Source organism: Coregonus clupeaformis, chromosome 20, assembly GCF_020615455.1.
Source record: "Coregonus clupeaformis isolate EN_2021a chromosome 20, ASM2061545v1, whole genome shotgun sequence".
Lineage (NCBI taxonomy): Eukaryota > Metazoa > Chordata > Actinopteri > Salmoniformes > Salmonidae > Coregonus > Coregonus clupeaformis.
In genome coordinates, this window is record NC_059211.1 from 51,134,294 (window position 1) to 51,154,929 (window position 20,636).

The 20,636-nt window shown below is 44.7% G+C and overlaps 2 protein-coding genes across 3 annotated transcripts in view; one reads left to right on the forward strand and one right to left on the reverse strand.

Moving 5' to 3' along the window:
- The window catches only part of niban1a (niban apoptosis regulator 1a), a 65,681-nt gene extending 49,057 nt beyond the window's left edge, over nucleotides 1–16,624 (forward strand). The window contains exons 9-14 of the mRNA XM_041838785.2: nucleotides 9,041–9,228; nucleotides 9,482–9,628; nucleotides 10,692–10,802; nucleotides 13,097–13,204; nucleotides 13,540–13,651; nucleotides 13,820–16,624. Of these exons, the coding sequence (XP_041694719.2) occupies nucleotides 9,041–9,228; nucleotides 9,482–9,628; nucleotides 10,692–10,802; nucleotides 13,097–13,204; nucleotides 13,540–13,651; nucleotides 13,820–15,495 (2,342 nt within the window). The 3' untranslated portion in view covers nucleotides 15,496–16,624. The remainder of the gene's footprint in view (nucleotides 1–9,040; nucleotides 9,229–9,481; nucleotides 9,629–10,691; nucleotides 10,803–13,096; nucleotides 13,205–13,539; nucleotides 13,652–13,819) is intronic.
- Nucleotides 16,625–16,711: 87 nt separating this feature from the next.
- kifap3a (kinesin-associated protein 3a) overlaps nucleotides 16,712–20,636 on the reverse strand; it is a 31,908-nt gene continuing 27,983 nt past the window's right edge. For both annotated transcript variants that reach the window (XM_045205550.1, XM_041840509.2), the window contains exon 20: nucleotides 16,712–17,816. In XM_045205550.1, the coding sequence (XP_045061485.1) occupies nucleotides 17,696–17,816 (121 nt within the window). In that variant the 3' untranslated portion in view covers nucleotides 16,712–17,695. The remainder of the gene's footprint in view (nucleotides 17,817–20,636) is intronic.

Below are 20,636 nucleotides of genomic sequence, written 5' to 3' on the forward strand. Positions count from 1 at the left end.
CCTGTAGCCAGTGTATCAGAGTAGCTAATGACTCTCTCTCTCCTGTAGCCAGTGTATCAGAGTAGCTAATGACTCTCTCTCTCTCCTGTAGCCAGTGTATCAGAGTAGCTAATGACTCTCTCTCTCTCTCCTGTAGCCAGTGTATCAGAGTAGCTAATGACTCTCTGTCCTCCTGTAGCAAGTGTATCAGAGTAGCTAATGACCTCTCTCTCTCCTGTAGCCAGTGTATCAGAGTAGCTAATGACTCTGTCTGTCCTCCTGTAGCCAGTGTATCAGAGTAGCTAATGACTCTCTCTGTCCTCCTGTAGCCAGTGTATCAGAGTAGCTAATGACTCTCTGTCCTCCTGTAGCCAGTGTATCAGAGTAGCTAATGACTCTCTCTCTCCTGTAGCCAGTGTATCAGAGTAGCTAATGACTCTCTCTGTCCTCCTGTAGCCAGTGTATCAGAGTAGCTAATGACTCTCTCTCTCTCTCTCTCCTGTAGCCAGTGTATCAGAGTAGCTAATGACTCTCTCTCTCTCCTGTAGCCAGTGTATCAGAGTAGCTAATGACTCTCTCTGTCCTCCTGTAGCCAGTGTATCAGAGTAGCTAATGACTCTCTCTGTCCTCCTGTAGCCAGTGTATCAGAGTAGCTAATGACTCTCTCTCTCTCTCTCTCCTGTAGCCAGTGTATCAGAGTAGCTAATGACTCTCTCTCTCTCTCCTGTAGCCAGTGTATCAGAGTAGCTAATGACTCTCTGTCCTCCTGTAGCCAGTGTATCAGAGTAGCTAATGACTCTCTCTCTCCTGTAGCCAGTGTATCAGAGTAGCTAATGACTCTCTCTCTCCTGTAGCCAGTGTATCAGAGTAGCTAATGACTCTCTCTCTCCTGTAGCCAGTGTATCAGAGTAGCTAATGACTCTCTCTGTCCTCCTGTAGCCAGTGTATCAGAGTAGCTAATGACTCTCTCTCTCTCCTGTAGCCAGTGTATCAGAGTAGCTAATGACTCTCTCTCTCTCCTGTAGCCAGTGTATCAGAGTAGCTAATGACTCTCTCTCTCTCTCCTGTAGCCAGTGTATCAGAGTAGCTAATGACTCTCTCTCTCTCCTGTAGCCAGTGTATCAGAGTAGCTAATGACTCTCTCTCTCTCCTGTAGCCAGTGTATCCGAGTAGCTAATGACTCTCTCTCTCTCCTGTAGCCAGTGTATCAGAGTAGCTAATGACTCTCTCTGTCTTCCTGTAGCCAGTGTATCAGAGTAGCTAATGACTCTCTCTCTCTCTCATGTAGCCAGTGTATCAGAGTAGCTAATGACTCTCTCTGTCTTCCTGTAGCCAGTGTATCAGAGTAGCTAATGACTCTCTCTCTCTCCTGTAGCCAGTGTATCAGAGTAGCTAATGACTCTCTCTGTCCTCCTGTAGCCAGTGTATCAGAGTAGCTAATGATCTCTCTCTCTCCTGTAGCCAGTGTATCAGAGTAGCTAATGACTCTCTCTCTCTCCTGTAGCGAGTGTATCAGAGTAGCTAATGACTCTCTCTCTCCTGTAGCCAGTGTATCAGAGTAGCTAATGACTCTCTCTCTCTCCTGTAGCCAGTGTATCAGAGTAGCTAATGACTCTCTCTCTCTCCTGTAGCCAGTGTATCAGAGTAGCTAATGACTCTCTCTCTCTCCTGTAGCCAGTGTATCAGAGTAGCTAATGACTCTCTCTCTCTCTCCTGTAGCCAGTGTATCAGAGTAGCTAATGACTCTCTCTCTCCTGTAGCCAGTGTATCAGAGTAGCTAATGACTCTCTCTCTCTCCTGTAGCCAGTGTATCAGAGTAGCTAATGACTCTCTCTGTCCTCCTGTAGCCAGTGTATCAGAGTAGCTAATGACTCTCTCTGTCCTCCTGTAGCCAGTGTATCAGAGTAGCTAATGACTCTCTCTCTCTCCTGTAGCCAGTGTATCAGAGTAGCTAATGACTCTCTCTCTCTCTCCTGTAGCCAGTGTATCAGAGTAGCTAATGACTCTCTCTCTCTCTCCTGTAGCCAGTGTATCAGAGTAGCTAATGACTCTCTCTCTCTCCTGTAGCCAGTGTATCAGAGTAGCTAATGACTCTCTCTCTCTCCTGTAGCGAGTGTATCAGAGTAGCTAATGACTCTCTCTCTCTCCTGTAGCCAGTGTATCAGAGTAGCTAATGACTCTCTCTCTCTCCTGTAGCCAGTGTATCAGAGTAGCTAATGACTCTCTCTCTCTCCTGTAGCCAGTGTATCAGAGTAGCTAATGACTCTCTCTCTCCTGTAGCCAGTGTATCAGAGTAGCTAATGACTCTCTCTCTCTCCTGTAGCCAGTGTATCAGAGTAGCTAATGACTCTCTCTCTCTCTCCTGTAGCCAGTGTATCAGAGTAGCTAATGACTCTCTGTCCTCCTGTAGCAAGTGTATCAGAGTAGCTAATGACTCTCTCTCTCCTGTAGCCAGTGTATCAGAGTAGCTAATGACTCTGTCTGTCCTCCTGTAGCCAGTGTATCAGAGTAGCTAATGACTCTCTCTGTCCTCCTGTAGCCAGTGTATCAGAGTAGCTAATGACTCTCTGTCCTCCTGTAGCCAGTGTATCAGAGTAGCTAATGACTCTCTCTCTCCTGTAGCCAGTGTATCAGAGTAGCTAATGACTCTCTCTGTCCTCCTGTAGCCAGTGTATCAGAGTAGCTAATGACTCTCTCTCTCTCTCTCCTGTAGCCAGTGTATCAGAGTAGCTAATGACTCTCTCTCTCTCCTGTAGCCAGTGTATCAGAGTAGCTAATGACTCTCTCTGTCCTCCTGTAGCCAGTGTATCAGAGTAGCTAATGACTCTCTGTCCTCCTGTAGCCAGTGTATCAGAGTAGCTAATGACTCTCTCTCTCTCTCTCTCCTGTAGCCAGTGTATCAGAGTAGCTAATGACTCTCTCTCTCTCTCCTGTAGCCAGTGTATCAGAGTAGCTAATGACTCTCTGTCCTCCTGTAGCCAGTGTATCAGAGTAGCTAATGACTCTCTCTCTCCTGTAGCCAGTGTATCAGAGTAGCTAATGACTCTCTCTCTCTCCTGTAGCCAGTGTATCAGAGTAGCTAATGACTCTCTCTCTCCTGTAGCCAGTGTATCAGAGTAGCTAATGACTCTCTCTGTCCTCCTGTAGCCAGTGTATCAGAGTAGCTAATGACTCTCTCTCTCTCCTGTAGCCAGTGTATCAGAGTAGCTAATGACTCTCTCTCTCTCCTGTAGCCAGTGTATCAGAGTAGCTAATGACTCTCTCTCTCTCTCCTGTAGCCAGTGTATCAGAGTAGCTAATGACTCTCTCTCTCTCCTGTAGCCAGTGTATCAGAGTAGCTAATGACTCTCTCTTCTCCTGTAGCCAGTGTATCCGAGTAGCTAATGACTCTCTCTCTCTCCTGTAGCCAGTGTATCAGAGTAGCTAATGACTCTCTCTGTCTTCCTGTAGCCAGTGTATCAGAGTAGCTAATGACTCTCTCTCTCTCATGTAGCCAGTGTATCAGAGTAGCTAATGACTCTCTCTGTCTTCCTGTAGCCAGTGTATCAGAGTAGCTAATGACTCTCTCTCTCTCTCCTGTAGCCAGTGTATCAGAGTAGCTAATGACTCTCTCTGTCCTCCTGTAGCCAGTGTATCAGAGTAGCTAATGACCTCTCTCTCTCTCCTGTAGCCAGTGTATCAGAGTAGCTAATGACTCTCTCTCTCTCCTGTAGCGAGTGTATCAGAGTAGCTAATGATCTCTCTCTCTCCTGTAGCCAGTGTATCAGAGTAGCTAATGACTATCTCTCTCTCCTGTAGCCAGTATATCAGAGTAGCTAATGACTCTCTCTCTCTCCTGTAGCCAGTGTATCAGAGTAGCTAATGACTCTCTCTCTCTCCTGTAGCCAGTGTATCAGAGTAGCTAATGACTCTCTCTCTCCTGTAGCCAGTGTATCAGAGTAGCTAATGACTCTCTCTCTCCTGTAGCCAGTGTATCAGAGTAGCTAATGACTCTCTCTCTCTCCTGTAGCCAGTGTATCAGAGTAGCTAATGACTCTCTCTCTCTCCTGTAGCCAGTGTATCAGAGTAGCTAATGACTCTCTCTCTCTCCTGTAGCCAGTGTATCAGAGTAGCTAATGACTCTCTCTCTCTCCTGTAGCCAGTGTATCAGAGTAGCTAATGACTCTCTCTCTCCTGTAGCCAGTGTATCAGAGTAGCTAATGACTCTCTCTCTCTCTCTCCTGTAGCCAGTGTATCCGAGTAGCTAATGATCTCTCTCTCTCCTGTAGCCAGTGTATCAGAGTAGCTAATGACTCTCTCTGTCTTCCTGTAGCCAGTGTATCAGAGTAGCTAATGACTCTCTCTCTCCTGTAGCCAGTGTATCAGAGTAGCTAATGACTCTCTCTGTCTTCCTGTAGCCAGTGTATCAGAGTAGCTAATGACTCTCTCTCTCTCCTGTAGCCAGTGTATCAGAGTAGCTAATGACTCTCTCTGTCCTCCTGTAGCCAGTGTATCAGAGTAGCTAATGACTCTCTCTCTCTCCTGTAGCCAGTGTATCAGAGTAGCTAATGACTCTCTCTCTCTCCTGTAGCGAGTGTATCAGAGTAGCTAATGACTCTCTCTCTCTCCTGTAGCCAGTGTATCAGAGTAGCTAAATGACTCTCTCTCTCCTGTAGCCAGTGTATCAGAGTAGCTAATGACTCTCTCTCTCTCTCCTGTAGCCAGTGTATCAGAGTAGCTAATGACTCTCTCTCTCTCTCCTGTAGCCAGTGTATCAGAGTAGCTAATGACTCTCTCTCTCTCCTCTGTAGCCAGTGTATCAGAGTAGCTAATGACTTCTCTCTCTCTCCTGTAGCCAGTGTATCAGAGTAGCTAATGACTCTCTCTGTCCTCCTGTAGCAAGTGTATCAGAGTAGCTAATGACTCTCTCTCTCTCCTGTAGCCAGTGTATCAGAGTAGCTAATGACTCTGTCTGTCCTCCTGTAGCCAGTGTATCAGAGTAGCTAATGACTCTCTCTGTCCTCCTGTAGCCAGTGTATCAGAGTAGCTAATGACTCTCTGTCCTCCTGTAGCCAGTGTATCAGAGTAGCTAATGACTCTCTCTCTCCTGTAGCCAGTGTATCAGAGTAGCTAATGACTCTCTCTGTCCTCCTGTAGCCAGTGTATCAGAGTAGCTAATGACTCTCTCTCTCTCTCTCTCCTGTAGCCAGTGTATCAGAGTAGCTAATGACTCTCTCTCTCTCCTGTAGCCAGTGTATCAGAGTAGCTAATGACTCTCTCTGTCCTCCTGTAGCCAGTGTATCAGAGTAGCTAATGACTCTCTCTGTCCTCCTGTAGCCAGTGTATCAGAGTAGCTAATGACTCTCTCTCTCTCCTGTAGCCAGTGTATCAGAGTAGCTAATGACTCTCTCTGTCCTCCTGTAGCCAGTGTATCAGAGTAGCTAATGACTCTCTCTCTCTCTCTCTCCTGTAGCCAGTGTATCAGAGTAGCTAATGACTCTCTCTCTCTCCTGTAGCCAGTGTATCAGAGTAGCTAATGACTCTCTGTCCTCCTGTAGCCAGTGTATCAGAGTAGCTAATGACTCTCTCTCTCCTGTAGCCAGTGTATCAGAGTAGCTAATGACTCTCTCTCTCTCCTGTAGCCAGTGTATCAGAGTAGCTAATGACTCTCTCTGTCCTCCTGTAGCCAGTGTATCAGAGTAGCTAATGACTCTCTCTGTCCTCCTGTAGCCAGTGTATCAGAGTAGCTAATGACTCTCTCTCTCTCCTGTAGCCAGTGTATCAGAGTAGCTAATGACTCTCTCTCTCTCCTGTAGCCAGTGTATCAGAGTAGCTAATGACTCTCTCTCTCCTGTAGCCAGTGTATCAGAGTAGCTAATGACTCTCTCTCTCTCCTGTAGCCAGTGTATCCGAGTAGCTAATGACTCTCTCTCTCTCCTGTAGCCAGTGTATCAGAGTAGCTAATGACTCTCTCTGTCTTCCTGTAGCCAGTGTATCAGAGTAGCTAATGACTCTCTCTCTCTCATGTAGCCAGTGTATCAGAGTAGCTAATGACTCTCTCTGTCTTCCTGTAGCCAGTGTATCAGAGTAGCTAATGACTCTCTCTCTCTCCTGTAGCCAGTGTATCAGAGTAGCTAATGACTCTCTCTGTCCTCCTGTAGCCAGTGTATCAGAGTAGCTAATGACTCTCTCTCCTCTCCTGTAGCCAGTGTATCAGAGTAGCTAATGACTCTCTCTCTCTCCTGTAGCGAGTGTATCAGAGTAGCTAATGACTCTCTCTCTCCTGTAGCCAGTGTATCAGAGTAGCTAATGACTCTCTCTCTCTCTCCTGTAGCCAGTGTATCAGAGTAGCTAATGACTCTCTCTCTCCTGTAGCCAGTGTATCAGAGTAGCTAATGACTCTCTCTCTCTCCTGTAGCCAGTGTATCAGAGTAGCTAATGACTCTCTCTCTCTCCTGTAGCCAGTGTATCAGAGTAGCTAATGACTCTCTCTCTCTCTCCTGTAGCCAGTGTATCAGAGTAGCTAATGACTCTCTGTCCTCCTGTAGCAAGTGTATCAGAGTAGCTAATGACTCTCTCTCTCCTGTAGCCAGTGTATCAGAGTAGCTAATGACTCTGTCTGTCCTCCTGTAGCCAGTGTATCAGAGTAGCTAATGACTCTCTCTGTCCTCCTGTAGCCAGTGTATCAGAGTAGCTAATGACTCTCTGTCCTCCTGTAGCCAGTGTATCAGAGTAGCTAATGACTCTCTCTCTCCTGTAGCCAGTGTATCAGAGTAGCTAATGACTCTCTGTCCTCCTGTAGCCAGTGTATCAGAGTAGCTAATGACTCTCTCTCTCTCTCTCTCCTGTAGCCAGTGTATCAGAGTAGCTAATGACTCTCTCTCTCTCTCCTGTAGCCAGTGTATCAGAGTAGCTAATGACTCTCTCTGTCCTCCTGTAGCCAGTGTATCAGAGTAGCTAATGACTCTCTCTATCCTCCTGTAGCCAGTGTATCAGAGTAGCTAATGACTCTCTCTCTCTCCTGTAGCCAGTGTATCAGAGTAGCTAATGACTCTCTCTCTCTCCTGTAGCGAGTGTATCAGAGTAGCTAATGACTCTCTCTCTCCTGTAGCCAGTGTATCAGAGTAGCTAATGACTCTCTCTCTCTCCTGTAGCCAGTGTATCAGAGTAGCTAATGACTCTCTGTCCTCCTGTAGCCAGTGTATCAGAGTAGCTAATGACTCTCTCTCTCTCCTGTAGCCAGTGTATCAGAGTAGCTAATGACTCTCTCTCTCTCCTGTAGCCAGTGTATCAGAGTAGCTAATGACTCTCTCTCTCTCCTGTAGCCAGTGTATCAGAGTAGCTAATGACTCTCTCTCTCTCCTGTAGCCAGTGTATCAGAGTAGCTAATGACTCTCTCTCTCTCTCCTGTAGCCAGTGTATCAGAGTAGCTAATGACTCTCTCTCTCTCCTGTAGCCAGTGTATCAGAGTAGCTAATGACTCTCTCTCTCTCTCTCCTGTAGCCAGTGTATCAGAGTAGCTAATGACTCTCTGTCCTCCTGTAGCAAGTGTATCAGAGTAGCTAATGACTCTCTCTCTCCTGTAGCCAGTGTATCAGAGTAGCTAATGACTCTGTCTGTCCTCCTGTAGCCAGTGTATCAGAGTAGCTAATGACTCTCTCTGTCCTCCTGTAGCCAGTGTATCAGAGTAGCTAATGACTCTCTCTGTCTTCCTGTAGCCAGTGTATCAGAGTAGCTAATGACTCTCTCTCTCCTGTAGCCAGTGTATCAGAGTAGCTAATGACTCTCTCTGTCCTCCTGTAGCCAGTGTATCAGAGTAGCTAATGACTCTCTCTCTCTCTCCTGTAGCCAGTGTATCAGAGTAGCTAATGACTCTCTCTCTCTCCTGTAGCCAGTGTATCAGAGTAGCTAATGACTCTCTCTGTCCTCCTGTAGCCAGTGTATCAGAGTAGCTAATGACTCTCTCCGTCCTCCTGTAGCCAGTGTATCAGAGTAGCTAATGACTCTCTCTGTCTTCCTGTAGCCAGTGTATCAGAGTAGCTAATGACTCTCTGTCCTCCTGTAGCCAGTGTATCAGAGTAGCTAATGACTCTCTCTCTCCTGTAGCCAGTGTATCAGAGTAGCTAATGACTCTCTCTGTCCTCCTGTAGCCAGTGTATCAGAGTAGCTAATGACTCTCTCTCTCTCTCTGTCCTCCTGTAGCCAGTGTATCAGAGTAGCTAATGACTCTCTCTCCTGTAGCCAGTGTATCAGAGTAGCTAATGACTCTCTCTCTCTCCTGTAGCCAGTGTATCAGAGTAGCTAATGACTCTCTCTCTCTCCTGTAGCCAGTGTATCAGAGTAGCTAATGACTCTCTCTCTCTCCTGTAGCCAGTGTATCAGAGTAGCTAATGACTCTCTCTCTCTCCTGTAGCCAGTGTATCAGAGTAGCTAATGACTCTCTCTCCTGTAGCCAGTGTATCAGAGTAGCTAATGACTCTCTCTCTCTCCTGTAGCCAGTGTATCAGAGTAGCTAATGACTCTCTCTGTCTTCCTGTAGCCAGTGTATCAGAGTAGCTAATGACTATCTCTCTCTCCTGTAGCCAGTATATCAGAGTAGCTAATGACTCTCTCTCTCTCCTGTAGCCAGTGTATCAGAGTAGCTAATGACTCTCTCTCTCTCCTGTAGCCAGTGTATCAGAGTAGCTAATGACTCTCTCTCTCCTGTAGCCAGTGTATCAGAGTAGCTAATGACTCTCTCTCTCCTGTAGCCAGTGTATCAGAGTAGCTGACTCTCTCTCCTGTAGCCAGTGTATCAGAGTAGCTAATGACTCTCTCTCTCTCCTGTAGCCAGTGTATCAGAGTAGCTAATGACTCTCTCTCTCTCCTGTAGCCAGTGTATCAGAGTAGCTAATGACTCTCTCTGTCTTCCTGTAGCTAATGTATCAGAGTAGCTAATGACTCTCTCTCTTAGCCAGTATATCAGAGTAGCTAATGACTCTCTCTCTCTCCTGTAGCCAGTGTATCAGAGTAGCTAATGACTCTCTCTCTCTCCTGTAGCCAGTGTATCAGAGTAGCTAATGACTCTCTCTCTCTCCTGTAGCCAGTGTATCAGAGCCAGCAGAGAAGTTCTGTTCGGAGGGCGTGCAGCCCTACCTGGCTTCCATACTGGAGGAGCTCATGGGACCAATCAGCTCAGGGTTCCAGGAGGCACGGCTCCTGAGTGACAGCCAGATGGACCAACTGTGTCAGGACTTCCAGGAGGGCGGGGTTACCGACAAACTCAAGCAGGTGCGGACTTCCTCTCCTTGAACAATCCTGTCCGAGCTATCCTTTCTCAAACCCTTTACCCTCAAACCTGTCTGTTCTGCTGATCCCATTCACTCTTTCCTCTCACCTTTTCCTACTCTCTCTCCTCTATTCACTTTTTCTCAAACTTCATCACCCATTTCTTCCTTTCCGTCCCTCCCCTTTTTCCTCACTCCTTTCCTGCTCTCTCCTACCTACCTCATCCCCCTCTCCTTCCCTCCATTCCTCTCGCCAGGCCCTAGCTAAGCTGAGTAAGCCCAACCTGTTGAGTTGTTACCAGATGATCAACTCTCTCCACGACCAGCTGCAGGACCTGCAGGAACGCTTTGACTTCTCCAACATCAGCAATCTGGTCCACAGCACCCAGATAGACCTGCAGCAGGTACACACACACACACAAACATGCATGCAGACAGTACTGGTTCGATATCAGTCATCATAAATTGCTCTCTGTCAGTCCTCTCTAAGTGACCTAGTAACATTCTCAGAAAGTGTCAGTTGTTGGGAATCAATCAGAACTATATCTAACTCTGATGCCCTAACTGATCTGATGATCTAACTAGTTATGGACAGTTAGTTGTGTTATTCATTGATGAGCTCCAAGTTCATAAAAATAACAACTTTATTTGTATAGCGCTTTTCAATACAAGTGACGAAGTGCTTCACATCATAACATAATCAAATAAAAGCACTAACAAAGAAAATATAGCTAATTCAAATCATATTGAAATCATACATTAAACGTGTGTCTTCATCAGGGATTTAAAAAGGGGCACTGAATCTGCAAGTCTGATCTCCTCTGGCAGACCATTCCAAAGTCTAGGGGCTCTAATGGCAAATGCATGGGCTCCTTTCATTTTCAACCTAGACTTTGGAATGGTCAACAGTGCCCTGCCAGAGGGTCTCAGGCTGCGTCTTGGCTCATAGGGAGATCTGAGATATAAACCAGGCCTTAAACGTGATTAATAACATTTTAACATCTTTTCTAAAAGTGACTGGTAGCCAGTGTAGAGAAGCCAAAATAGGTGTGGTATGGTTCCATTTCCTGGTGCCTGTTGAAAGCCGAGCTGCAGCATTTTGAACTAACTGTAGACGATGCAGTGATTTCTGACTGAGATATGTACACAAAGAGTTACAGTAATCTAGGCGTGAGGAAATAACAACACGCTCAATTGTCTCATACAGATCTTTCGATTTGTGGGAGTTCTTAGAGATCAGGGTAGAGAAGTAGTTCGCTCTGCATCTTTAACTGCAGCATTGTCATTTCTCATCAGCTCAAATAAAAGTTTGCAGGCCTTCCATTTACTGTACTTTAACCCTTTCTAAGTTTACTTTTTAGGGCACGAGTGTGGTCATTTAACCAAGATGAGACTCTGGCAGACAGTTTATTCTTTGTTTTCACTGGTGCCACTGAGTCTAACTTCCTCCCTGTGCCCTGTGTTCAGCTGATTGAAAATGCAGCGTACACGTTTGAGCTGCTGCTCTACAAGGCCAAAGAAAACAACACAGACAATGTAGGCTCTGCCATGGAGAAGTCCAGGCACAGGGTGCTCAAGGTACGCTTCTTATCCATCACTACACCTCTGTTTATTAAGAAGATTTAATTGATAAAGTACGACTGGGGTTTATATATAAATGCCTGGAGCATTTCAATTTTGGACAATCTCTTATAAATTGGGTTAAAATCATGTATAGTAACCCTAGGTGTAAAATAGTAAATAATGGCTATTTCTTAGAAAGTTTTAAACTGTCAAGAGGAGTGAAACAAGGTTGTCCACTATCGGCATATCTATTTATTATTGCCATCGAGATGTTAGCTATTAAAATCAGATCCAATAATAATATCAAGGGATTAGAAATCCAGGGCTTAAAAGCAAAGGTGTCATTGTACGCTGATGATTCATGTTTTGTTTTAAATCCACAACTTCAATCCCTCCACAGCCTCATAGAGGATCTAGACACATTTTCTAACCTCTCTGGATTACAACCAAATTATGATAAATGTACTACATTACGTATTGGATCACTAAAAAATAAAAAATTTACATTACCATGTAGTTTACCAATAAAATGGTCTGATGGTGATGTGGATATACTCGGAATACATATCCCGAATGAAATAAATGATCTCACTCCAATACATTTTAATAGAAAGTTGGCAAAAATAGATAAGATCTTGCTACCATTGAAAGAATGGCCTTTTCCCCTTTATTCAGATTACAACCTCTCTCTGTAAGTTATTTGAAATGGAAATAATCTCCCAAATATCACTATTTCTAAAACAAGCCATAGAAAGTTGGTTGCAATTTCTATTTAATCCTCCAAAAACGACAGAACAAATAATGTTTGTTGGTTAAACTCAAATATACTAATTGATAAACATTTTTTTTTTTTTTTACAAAATGTTTAAAAAAGGTATAATCTTCGTAAATGATATCATCGGTAGGACTGGTGGAGTTATGTCGCACATGCAGCTAACAAAAACATATGGAAATGTCTGCTCTACCCAAAATTACAACCAAATAATTGCAGCATTACCGCAAAAATGGAAAAGGAAAGTGGAAGGGGGAAAAAGTAAGGAACTTGTCTGTCGGCCTTGCATTAAAGAATAGAATTGGTTAAAGAAAATGGTAATAAATAAAAAAGTATACCAGTTTCATTTAAGGACCAAAGGATTGACAGCCGTCCCATATAGATTGCAAAATAGTTGTGAAGAGATTTTTGACGTACCGATTCCATGGCATAGTGTTTATGAATTGATACGCAAAACGACGGCGGATTCAAAACTTAGAATTTTTCAATTTAAATTATTATATACAATTCTTGCTACCAATAGAATGTTATTTATATGGGGGATACAATCTTCCTAGCTCTGCAGATTTTGCTGCGAAGAGACAGAATCATTAGATAATTTGTTTTGGTACTGTCCATTTGTAGTTTGTTTTTGGACACAGGTCCAGGAATGGCTAAAGGATTGCAATATTTACCTGGAGCTAACCCTGCAGATAGCACTACTGGGTGATCTGAAAAGTCATAGTCAATCGATCAATAATATAATAATACTTTTAGCAAAAAAAAATATTTTCAATTTACGATCTGTAGAAACAATGAGAATAGAAAGGTTCAGAACTTTTGTAAAACATCACAGTACAGTTGAAAAATATATGGCAAATAGAAATCCAATATGGATGGTGTTAAGAGATAGATGGGTGGTGTTGAATGGAGTTGAAGGATGGGACTAATAACAACAACTAATAACAACAAGATAACTAATGTAAAGCATACTGTGTCCATAATAAGTATATAGGTTATAGGTTGAGAGCTTTTGTGAAAGAGCACAGTTAGAAAAATATGGCATATAGAAGCAAACCAGATGGACATCATGAAAATGATCGGAGGAAGTTCAGGAGTAAAAACAAACAAAATATAATTATTGTAGAATAATTGTCCATAAAAGTGTCCATAAAATGTATATAGTATGTATGGGCTGGAAGTAGAGGCCTAAGCGTTGTTGTTTACTCCAATTGGGGAAGGGGTGGTGGGGTTGTAAAGTAATGAAGGGAAATATAATTTTAAAAAGGATATGTGTGTGTGTATGGATGTATTTACATATGTATGTATGTGTATATATGTGTGTGTGTGTGTGTGTGTATGTGTGTGTATGTATGAGTATATGTGTATTTGTATGTGTGTGTATAAATATATATATATATATATATATATATATATATATATATATATATAAAAAAGTAAACAAACATTTAAAAAAATTGAAGATTTATTAACTCACTGAGACAAGCACTGATCAAAATCCATTGTATATGCTAATTGAGCTGTGTGCGTGTTGCAGCAATATGATTACGACAGCAGCACAGTGAGGAAGAGGATCTTTCAGGAGGCCTTGGTGGGGATCACTCTACCTCACATTAAGAAGAACCTGGCCCCAACCTGCAAAACAGTGAGTCAATACACACACTGCACCCTTTACCATAACACACACACACACACACACACAGCTATGTCTTACTATAGTTGTGAGGACTTTTTGGGAACCTACAATTGATTCCCATTCAAACTCCAATTTTCCCAGACCCTAGTTGGTTTACTATTCTTGTGACGACTTTTGGTACTCACAACTATAGTAAAACGTGTACAAACACACACACAAACACACACACACACACACACACACACACACACACACACACACCTTTTCATCTTCTTAGTATCCTTAAAAGTCATGACTGTTTAGAAAATCACAGCCCTTGGAAATGGTTGTCTCTGTGTCTTTAGGAACTGCAGGGTCTTGAAGAGTTCATCGATGCAGACTATTCCAACTTTGTCCATGTGGAGAATATCTATGAGGGCATTCTGCTGCAGAGTCTGGACAAGGAAGTCAGCAAAGGTACAGAGTTATTACTTTATTAGACAATTATTACTTTCGTCTTACTCAAATGTAATGCATATCTCAGGCATTACCCTCTCTGTTCATCTACACCAATGTTGTTGTTGTTAATGTTGTTGTTGTTGTTAATGTTGTTGTTACCTAAACATCTATCTATTTGTTCTGCAGTGGTGAAGGACGCAGCCAGCCTAAAGAAACACAACCTGTTCACAGACAGCAGGGACCTCCTGAGGCAGTGCAGCCGCTCCAGTCTCCTCTCCACCCCATCCACCCCCAGCAGCCCAGCCAGGGTGCCGTTCTCCTCCACACATCACCAGACCAAGGTGGAGGCGGTGTCAGGGGCCACAGTAGAGATTAAGGCCCTGGGGGCCAGTATTGCACCTTCTGTTGCAGCTCCAGTGGAGAAGCTAGTCAAGGTGGAGAACACAGTCAGTACACATGAGACACCTGCAACAGATCAGATGTATACACCTGTAGTGGCTGAGACAGAAACGGAGGACACGCCAACTGGGACAGCTCAAGTGGACATCCCTGTCCTATCAGAGACAGAGGAAACACCCACCCCTGGAGATGCTGTGGAGGTGGAGGAGACCGTAGTAATGGACGTACCAACCACAGTAGCACAAAGCGAAGCCGATTCATCCGGTCCTGTCCCCGTCCCTGACCCATCCCCTGTCCCTGTTTGTGTTGTCAGGCCTGTAGCTGTCATTGACCCTGTAGCTGTTGAAGATTCAGTAGCAGAGAGCACAGCTTCTCTCACAATCACCACTACTGAGACAGAGGCTGAGACAGAGACAGAGGCTAAGACAGAGGCTAAGACAGAGGCTGAGACAGAGGCTGAGACAGAGGCTAAGACAGAGGCTAAGACAGAGGCTAAGACAGAGGCTGAGACAGAGGCTGAGACAGAGGCTGAGACAGAGGCTGAGACAGAGACCGAGGCTAAGACAGAGGCTGAGACAGAGGCTAAGACAGAGGCTGAGACAGAGGCTGAGACAGAGGCTGAGACAGAGGCTGAGACAGAGGCTGAGACAGAGACCGAGGCTGAGACAGAGGCTGAGACAGAGGCTGAGACAGAGGCTGAGACAGAGGCTGAGACAGAGGCTGAGACAGAGGCTGAGACAGAGGCTGAGACAGAGGCTGAGACAGAGGCAGATAGTGAAAGCGGTCCTCCTAATAGTGACCCAGTAGTGGCCTCTAGTGGTGAGCAGCCTGTAACTGTGCCACCAGCAGACACCAACCTTGCTGCAGCAGCAGAGACCAAGGATGTGCCAGCCTCATCCTACCCCATCCCAGATGATGGGGATGATGAGTGGGTTACAGAGAGCGAGTCAGCCCGCTCAGACATCGAGATCCCTGGTGATGATGATGTCACGAGGGTAGCAGCCCCAACTGAGGAGGTCAAAGTGTCACAGAGCAACGGAGAGGAGTGTAGCGTTTCTGTGACCTCTAACCTTGCAGTAGAGGTCAGCGTGAGTGAAACACCAGTCAGCATCGCTGCCAAGCCCCCTGTAGAAGTATCAGAGGGTAACCCCGTTCCCCCTAGCGACGACCCAGTCTCTGAAGCAACAGGAGGCGTTAACGGAGAAGCTAGAGTTGAAGTCACTGCAGGTGCTTATTCCACCATAGCATCAGCAGCCAAGTTTAATGTAGTCCCTCCACAGCCCCAGCCAGACACCCAGGCCACCCTCCCTGCTGAGCCCACCAAAGAAGCCCTCCAGGCTGTGGAGCCCGCTGAGCCCGCTCCCCGGGCCCTGGACTGTGTGAAGGAGATCCGGGACCTGGTGGTGGAGGTGTTTGAAGTGGAGGAGATGGTCCAGCAGTACCCAGGTAGTGATAACGTATGAGGGAGGGGTGGCCAGTGAGGTGCCTGATATCACACAGAAAATAAAGGAAGACAAGGACCCCATTCTTTAAATCACTGCAATTGTGAGGAGTATGCAAATGTTGTAGACTATACCCTCGCTGTCGTCGAACCCAAACACTATACTGACTGAGATTACCCTCACCATCAAGTACAAACATTGAACTATGACACAAGCATAAAACTGCACGCTTCCATAAAACTGCAATGGTAAAATATGAACATATACAATTGTGTTCGTGAGAAGATTAATGTAGTGAGATATGGGCATAAATGGAATATCAAGTTAGGGACCAAGGAAAAGCTAATTAATTTGGTAAGCATCAAATTGTCTATTGCAATTGTGTGAAACTGTCTCCACTTGTCAGTTTTTTTTTTTTTTTTTTTTTAAATCTTCTATGTCCCTACATATGAATATGCATACATTTTAGATGATTTAGACACAGTTTGATATATGCTACTTTTAAGTTGTGTTATATTTTAAAATCAACAGCACTGCCATATATTGAATCGGTCTGAGTAGCAATGGGAGGGTTCTACATATGAAGGAAGACTTAGGGATTTTCTATTCTGTGTACTTTGACTTGCTGAAGGATTTTCTCATCAGTTAACGTAGAGGGTATGCATGCTCATACTCTCTCAACAGCTAGTCCGCCAAGTACCAATAAGATACCGCCAGATGCATCACGATTGAGGTTCTAATGTTGTAATGTTCTAAGGTTCTAATGTTCTCTCCTAGTGTCTACTGTGTTGTTTCCATGAAGAAGGATGACTACCTATTTCCAATAGATGTGGTTGCTATGGAGACTGGTCCAGGTGACTTTATTCCTGAATGACTAATAGCCGTGTTGAAATTTCAACACCCTCCAGCGCCTGTGCTTTCATACATGACATGTTACACAGTCATTTTGTGAATGGGCTATGCAGATCTGTGTATGTATATTAAAGTCTGAGAAAATATACTGTAAAATACAGTATGAAGTCTACAACAACCAGACAGCCGTCCAGCACTTGTGTGTTGGGAAAATAAATAAAATAACATTTTTATTTGACTATACAACAAATACAACACATTTACTGTGTGTTTGTCTTCCTTTAGCACTGAAGGGTTAATTAATAGTTGAGCTTATGGTGCACAACACTAGCTGAAAACAATCAATTCAACCACAATCGCAAGCAATTAACTGTTACAAACAGAGTCCGTTTTCAACACTTTATTTTAAATATTGCAGAAAAAGGCTTTTATGATAGTTCTGATGAGCACCACACACAAGAGATAAACATAACTCATTGTTAATTTATATAAAAAATAACAGTTAAATAAACAGAATCACTCAATGTTTGTACAAATTCAAAAAGTATTTCCTTCACCACTAACAAAGGCACAGTAAAAAAGTTACATTCAAAATGAAGTTCAGATGCGATTCAGTGCCTGACTCCACACACATTTCCAGTAATATCATCCAGAGGTGTGTGTGTGTGTGTGGAGAGAGAGACAGAAAGACAGACAGAAAGCGACAGAGGGACAGATCGCAAAGCCAGAAAAGATGGAGAACATCTCAACAGTCGGTCTCCAGAATGAGGTCACCTATAAAATGGTCTGTTACAGCATGCAGTTAGTGGACTATGACAATAAGACTAACGCCGTGCCATACCAACCAACCACCTCTACTTCTGAAATGTCATGCATGGAATTTGAAGAAAAAACAAACAATTAACCCCAGTACAACATATAACATGAATGTATAACGTAATAGTACAGTTAATTAATCTTCAGTTTGTGTTGTATTATGGCACAGTAATACATACTCGTAGTGAACATTGAGATATATATAATATTCCAATAAAAGCTCAAAACAAAATGCCAAATATAGTTTTTCAGCAACATCACCTAGGTAGCTTAAGATGTAATTTTTTCATTCAATAAAACGGCAACATCACTGCTAGAGTTTGGACTCAATACAACGGCAACATCACTGCTAGAGTTTGGACTCAGTACAACAGCAACATCACTGCTAGAGTTTGGACTAGAGCACTAGAAGAGACTAGCTGACATACTAAGGTGCTGTTGAACATACAGTAGTGTTGATACTCCTTCATGACCACACAGCTTAGAATAGCTAGCTAGATGGGGCATAGCTGCAGTCAGTCTCTGTGGTGTAATGAACTGAAGTTAACCTGGTTTATCTGGAGGCCGCACCACTGTAGCTGTAGAACAACTGCTGGTCTGGCCGGATGCCGTAGGCCGTGGCGGGGCGCTGTCCAGGGGTCACCGTCGACTGTCCAAACATATCGATATTCATACTGTAGGGATAAACACACACACACACACACACACCTGCTGTATATGTCAGCCCCACAGACAGGAGTCAACATGACGTGAGATGAGTTTAGATACCACCACTAGGTGGTGCTCTGAGACAGTGAAACATACAGCGACACAACCAGAACACATTGAAGAAGAGAAGGGGTCGTAGTATAATGGAACGTAAAATAAAAGCTCTTTATAAAACTTTATGCAATATTCATCTCACCTAATACATGTTCTGCCATAACACTGGAGCTCTGTGACAGGGAACATCTAGCTTCAGCAAACTACATAAAACAGCTACAGTGAGGGAAAAAGTATTTGATCCCCTGCTGATTTTGTACGTGTGCCCACTGACAAAGACATGATCAGTCTATAATAGGTTTATTTGAACAGTGAGAGACAGAATAACAACAAAAAAATCCAGAAAAATGCATGTCAAAAATGTTATAAATTGATTTGCATTTTAATGAGGGAAATAAGTATTTGACCCCCTCTCAATCAGACAGATTTCTGGTTCCCAGGTGTCTTTTATACAGGTAACGAAATGAGATTAGGAGCACACTCTTAAAGGGAGTGCTCCTAATCTTAGCTTGTTACCTGTATAAAAGACACCTGTTCACAGAAGTAATCAATCAGATTCCAAACTCTCCACCATGGCCAAGACCAAAGAGCTCTCCAAGGATGTCAGGGACAAGATTGTAGACCTACACAAGGCTGGAATGGGCTACAAGACCATCGCCAAGCAGCTTGGTGAGAAGGTGACAACAGTTGGTGCGATTATTCGCAAATAGAAGAAACACAAAATAACTGTCAATCTCCCTCGGCCTGGGGCTCCATGCAAGATCTCACCTCGTGGAGTTGCAATGATCATGAGAACGGTGAGGAATCAGCCCAGAACTACACGGGAGGATCTTATCAATGATCTCAAGGCAGCTGGGACCATAGTTACCAAGAAAACAATTGGTAACACACTACGCCGTGAAGGACTGAAATCCTGCAGCGCCCGCAAGGTCCCCCTGCTCAAGAAAGCACATATACATGCCCGTCTGAAGTTTGCCAATGAACATCTGAATGATTCAGAGGAGAACTGGGTGAAAGTGTTGTGGTCAGATGAGACCAAAATCGAGCTCTTTGCCATCAACTCAACTCGCCGTGTTTGGAGGAGGAGGAATGATGCCTATGAACCCAAGAACACCATCCCCACCGTCAAACATGGAGGTGGAAACATTATGCTTTGGGGGTGTTTTTCTGCTAAGGGGACAGGACAACTTCACCGCATCAAAGGGACGATGGACGGGGCCATGTACCGTCAAATCTTGGGTGAGAACCTCCTTCCCTCAGCCAGGGCATTGAAAATGGGTCGTGGATGGGTATTCCAGCATGACAATGACCCAAAACACACGGCCAAGGCAACAAAGGAGTGGCTCAAGAAGAAGCACATTAAGGTCCTGGAGTGGCCTAGCCAGTCTCCAGACCTTAATCCCATAGAAAATCTGTGGAGGGAGCTGAAGGTTCGAGTTGCCAAACGTCAGCCTCGAAACCTTAATGACTTGGAGAAGATCTGCAAAGAGGAGTGGGACAAAATCCTTCCTGAGATGTGTGCAAACCTGGTGGCCAACTACAAGAAACATCTGACCTCTGTGATTGCCAACCAGGGTTTTGCCTCCAAGTACTAAGTCATGTTTTGCAGAGGGGTCAAATACTTATTTCCCTCATTAAAATGCAAATCAATTTATAACATTTTTGACATGCGTTTTTCTGGATTTTTTTGTTGTTATTCTGTCTCTCACTGTTCAAATAAACCTACCATTAAAATGATAGACTGATCATTTCTTTGTCAGTGGGCAAACGTACAAAATCAGCAGGGGATCAAATACTTTTTCCCCTCACTGTATATGTCAAAACACAGCTCCATTACAGAGGAGGCCAACAGCCAGACATGTCTAACCTGCCCTCCTTCCCTCCAGCCGCCCAGCAACCCCGGCCTGTTTGGGGAATGATAAAGGGGCTGTAGCTACAACTGTACAAATCAGTTACCGTGGCTACAAAGGAGGAAAGGCTGGCCGATTTCACGGTCGGTCGTCTGTCTTCTCTGACCAGCTGGTCTGAATGTTCAGCTGTGTGGTCGGGTCAACGCGACCGTCTCGTTACCTCGGACTGGGTGTGAGTTAGTTAACCAGACAGAGTGAGTTAACCCCTCGACAAACGACAGCGTCCCTTCTCTTCCCCTCCACCCTGCTCGCTCCCTCCCTCTCTCCCTCCCTCCCTCCCTCCATACACAGTCAGTCGCTGGCTGGCCAGGCCGACATCCTCTAGCCCTCTAAAATACGAGCTGTTTGCTTTGCCCCTGCAAGCGCCCATAATTACGTGTTGTTTTTAACCCGAATCACTTCCAGCGATCAGTTACGCACCCTGCACCTCCTCTTCCCCGTGCCCCCTCCCTCCCTCCTTCACTGGGCAGAAAAATGTATTTTTCCTTTCCGCACGCTACGGCTGTCAGGGGGGATTTGAGGCAGACTAAAAGAGGCTAGGAGAAACACTGGAGCTCTGAGTAACACAGCCTGACTGCCTGCCTCACAGCCTGCCTGAATAGCTGGCCTGCCTGCCTCACAGCCCGCCTGGATAGCTGGCCTGCCTGCCTGTCTGACTACACCCTGGGCCTAGGAGAAAGAGAGACAGAGACATAGCTGGACCTCAGGTCAGCGCCTGGACTCTGGTTCTGGTGGTGGGGTTGAGGCGGAAAGGTTCAAATGACCACATTACGATAAAGAGGACCAGTTGATCAACAACTCCCTCACACACATTCTCATACA